Source organism: Lissotriton helveticus, unplaced genomic scaffold, assembly GCF_964261635.1.
Source record: "Lissotriton helveticus unplaced genomic scaffold, aLisHel1.1 SCAFFOLD_788, whole genome shotgun sequence".
NCBI lineage: Eukaryota > Metazoa > Chordata > Amphibia > Caudata > Salamandridae > Lissotriton > Lissotriton helveticus.
In genome coordinates this window covers 9,447-14,351 of record NW_027612073.1, presented here as the reverse complement: position 1 = coordinate 14,351, position 4,905 = coordinate 9,447, and the positions used below count along the sequence as shown (strand labels likewise).

General features: G+C 39.8%; 1 protein-coding gene across 1 annotated transcript; it reads left to right on the top strand.

Moving 5' to 3' along the window:
• Positions 1–1,189: 1,189 nt before the first annotated feature.
• On the top strand, positions 1,190–2,386 carry LOC144807629 (general transcription factor II-I repeat domain-containing protein 2B-like). Its single transcript, XM_078673252.1, has one exon. The coding sequence runs from the start codon at positions 1,190–1,192 to the stop codon at positions 2,384–2,386; it is 1,197 nt and encodes a 398-aa protein (XP_078529378.1).
• Positions 2,387–4,905: the final 2,519 nt, after the last annotated feature.

Genomic DNA, 4,905 nt, shown 5'->3' with positions numbered 1-4,905 from the left:
GGTACCTGGTAGGCTAGTTGGCCCCTAGGAGACCTCTGGATTGAAGAGGAATTAATTCCCCAACTTAAAACGCCCCACAGGGAGTGTTTGCACATATATCACCTTATTAGGTCCCCTTGAATCCTGCGGTCCCCTGGTGGCCAACTAGCCCACCAGGTACCTCCACTAAGCGCCAGGAAGCTACATTGCAGACAGGTGTAAAAAGGGGCGTGGCCTCAGAACACCTCTCTGCAACGCAGGCCCCTGGCACATACTAGAGGTTCCTGGTGGGCTAGTTGGCCCCCTGGGACCCCCAGTATTCAAGGGGAATGTGTTGCCCCTCTGCAAATGCACCAGGGGGCGCATTTGCAGAGTGATGCTGGTAGGGGGCATGGCCTCCGGCCTGATCCCGTTTATTTTAATGTTATTTTTTTTAAAGAAGGGGTGCTGTGTAGCCTACCTTCTTTTTCTAATTTATTGACCCTGGAGACCCCATCCCCCAAGGCCTGCTGCCAATTTTTTAATAAAACAAAATCGGGAAGGGGGCCGAGTGGCCCCCCTCCCAGGCCATAATTTGCAACGAGGAGACCATCTCCCAGGGCATGGCCCTTTTAAAAAATATATATAAATTTTTGAGGGGGGCTGCCTTGCATTGCATAACAAGGCAAATAGCAAGAAGTACTACTTCCATCAAAAGTGGAAGAACACATTTTTATTTACATAAATAAAAAACCAACTGGGAATGTTTAATCTGTGGAGCAAAAGTTGCAGTGGGAAAAAAGGGCAATGTTGAGAGGCATTTTTCAACCAAGCACATGCATTTTGAGAGGAAGTTCCCTAAAGGAAGCAGCCTGAGGTCACAAAAAGTAAATGAACTGAAATCTGCATTGCAGACACAGCAATCTTTTTTTAGAAAGCCCACAAAGAAAGCCACTGCGGCAACTGAAGCATCCTTTGTAGATACTCATCACTTGATTAAGCACAAAACAACATTTTCAGATGGAGCTGTTGTGAAGGAAGCAATGCTTCTAATGGCCAATTCCTTATTCAAAGACATTAAAAATAGCCCTGAAATTATGTCTGCCATTTCAGATGTGCAGTTAGGGTCAAACACTATGGCAAGAAGGGTATCTACATTATCGACCAACATGATAGAGCAGTTGGAACGCGATTTAAAGACATGCAAATACTTTTCTCTTCAATCGTTAGAATGGTTTTTGAAGATTTTACTGATAAAGAGGAATTTTTAACTTTGTTGCCCTTGAAAACCACAACCAGAGGATCTGACATTCACAATGAGGTGAAAAATTATTTTGTGAAACAAAATTCCCCATTGAAAATGTTAGTGGAGATAACCACTGATGGTGCACCCACAATAATAGGGCGTCATTCTGGCTTCATTGCCAATTGTAAAGCAGATCCAGATGTTCCTCCGTTATTGAACTACCATTGCATTATACATCAACAGGCAATATGTGCCGCCAAGGTAATGGGGTTTGATCATGTCATGACTCCTGTTAAAATTATTAATTCAATTCATGCAAAGGCCAAGCAGCACCAAACCTTCAAATTGTTCCTTGAAGAACTATCAGCCGAGTATGGTGACCTTTTACTGCACACTCAAATCCGATGGCTTAGCAGGGGAAAAATACTGCGAAGATTCCTTTCGCTATTGCCAGAAGTCAAAGCTTTTATGGAGTCTAAAAATGAAGATAACACACTGTCAAACACTCAATGGTTGCTCGATTTGGCTTCATTGACAGATGTGACAGAAAAATTAAATGCATTGAACTATGAGTTGCAAGGCAAAAACAAGACAATAACCAACATGGTAAGTTCTGTGAAAAGTTTCAAATCAAAACGTAACCTTTTCGTACAGCATGTACAGAAAAGAAAGATGCAGCACTCTCTCTCTGTGCTCCAAATCCTTTCAGAAAACAAAGCTGAGGCTGAGGTCCTGGACATAGAAAAACACAGTAGCCTCCTCATGAGGCTTAATCAACAGTTCAGTTACAGATTTAGTGATTTTGAGCAACTGGAGCCCTGTGTGATGTTCACTTCAAACCCCTTCATGGAAGTGGATGCTACTGACATTTCAGAGAAAATTTGTGTGCTTTTGAACCTTGACTCTGCCACAATTGAAATGGAGATTGTCACATTTCAAAATGACATTGAATTGAAATCAAGGCAATCTGATATTAATTTCTGGAGTCTTGTGGATGCTGAAAAGTTTAAGAACATCCACACAGCTGCATTGAAACTTTTTTCCCTATTTGGCTCTACCTATCTTGGTGAATCAGCATTTTCGGATATGAACTTCATAAAATCTATGTTTCGCACACGTCTAACTGATGAACATTTAAATGACTCCATAGGAGTTGCCCTCTCAAGCTACACCCCAGATTAGTGGACACCATGCAATGTCAAGTATCTCACTGAAATAATTTGAATGCATTCGCAATCAATACTTTTTCAATGACAGTTCCTGGGGAAATCTCAAAGCTAGATATCTGTTTCATTACAAACACCAAGATTAAAGTTGCTGCAGAGAAGAATCTTCAGCCCCCACTTATTTTTATTAGTTGAACAAAAACAAAGGAACTTGTACTATAGGCCTGTTTTACAAATGCAAGAAAAAGACTACTATCAATCCCCAATAGTTCTCCAAATATTTTCTGCCACACAGATGTGGGCTTGAAACCTGTGAAGGACATAATTCATGTGTCCCCTTTACTCCTCTGGGAAAAAATATGGACCTCTGAGGATTTGTCATTCTCAAAAGAAATTTTAAAGGATTGCATGAATCTCGACAAGGCCATGTTGATACCTTGGTTACGTTATGTAAAGGAAACTTTCTATAAAATAGGGCTAGAACGTTTTTAAGATAATCCGGGCTCTATTAATTTGAACATGAAGAAGGTCATCAAGAATGCAAATTGTACTGTTGTAGGATTGCATAGGCAAGAAACATTACCATCTAATCAAGTGGTTACATCACAACAACAGTTTTATTTGTCTTTTACCACACATATACAATGGCGTTTCTATTTGACTAGATTTCGATTGAAAATATTACACTTTTTGGCTGCTTTTCCTAAACAAGGGGGTTGGAGTGAGAGGCTTCCTCCTTGCCCATGTAACAATGCACAGTGCACTTTGTACTCTTTTGTTCACTTTATAAAGCTCCAAGAGATCGTTTTATCAAACCCCTTTTGAGGGATATTAGACCTAGTACATATATGGAAGGCTTTGAGTACCTGAGATCATTGTCAACTGCTGCTATATGTAGCTCTATGCTTAGTTTTATTAGATCTGCACTTTTGATTAGGAACCGTTATGAATTATGAATCTTTTTATTGATTTTATGTCTTTTTAACATGATGTTTTCTACACTGTGTATTTTTCTTCCTCCCTTATTTATTATGATCATATTGTATGAATATGATATAATATTAGTGACCTGGAGATGAGAAATGTATTTTAATGCACTGCACTTTAGACTTTTCAGTGACCATGGGGGTCAGCGTGAGAGACTATAACCAGGACTATTTAATACAACTGATGCACAGAGTAATCTCCCTGTAGACCTGCAGATCATTGGATGTTTCCAAAAAGAGTTTTCTGAAACACTACTAGTCACATGTACTACATTTGGAATGTTGACTAGGGTAACCCCCTGACCTGATACTTCTTTCCATTGACCTACATTGTCCATGTGTGTCATTTACTTATGCCAGATCCCATACTCCCACAGGTCTGGTGCCACTTTTCCATTAGTAAAGCTTGCATTGTAGAGGCCTATTGCACAGGTGACACATTAACAGTGCAGAGAGTTGGTTACTTCTGAGGAACTTTTGATATTTGAATAACTAGCTTTGGTACAATCATCCAATTTAACTAGACATACAATGTTATGTTGAATGTCATCCATGTAACAGTGCCTGATATGGCAAATGGTGTGTCCTGTGATTGTAGTACATACCACACAAACTCAATCAGACGTAGTATGATATACCATCAAGTTCTTCACATGTCCACACATCCTTAGCGAGGTGCTCACAACGACACACTTGCCAGTCTTTTCTGTGTGACCTAAGTTTTGCTCATGTTGTTTTATGTTGTGGGTGACAATTGTACCAAACAGGCCGCTTGTCTTTCTTATGTAAGGAGTGATGCTATCTCACTACTGTTTCTCATGTGATGGTGACCCTATTACATCTGAAATGGCATATAGTGCACTCTTTATGAAGTGACTGAACAACACTTTCCATTGGTAAGTTAGGGTTCATCAATGACATGAGCGTGCCAACATCATTGGTGCCATCAGCATTAGTGGCTACATGTTGCCTACTGTAAATTTCCCTGTTGTTAATTCATCTGCAATGGTTTAAATATTAATTCACTGGCTGATGACATGCATCATGGAGTGAGATGTAAAAATGTAGAGATCGTATGTGAGTGCCTATACTCAGTCTTACAAGGCAATTTGTGTTTGCTATACAAAATGGTGCTGTGATGTGCCATCCCATCATGTCAATAGTGCTCCCACCCTTTTATGTCATTGATACAACCATCAAAGGTCATAACACCTTGACATTCAATGTTTCAAGGCAACTTAACTATGCTACATGTGATACATAGCAAAACTACGTCAGTGCAGCTGTCATTAAACTTTTCAGGTAGTGGACATAAGATGCAGTTTGAATTCAAAAGTGTCATCAGTGTGCTATGAGCATTTGCATGTGACATGATTTCTGTCACAGCACATATTGATGGTACATTGTTCTGTAAGTTGACCTTCATGACATCATGATGTGCTATGATGGAAATGACAATTTGTTGTAATCTGGGTCTTGTGTCAACAATGTGTAAATGTAAATGCTTGTATCCATTCTATTAGGTGACATACTTTTCCTGTGGTATAGT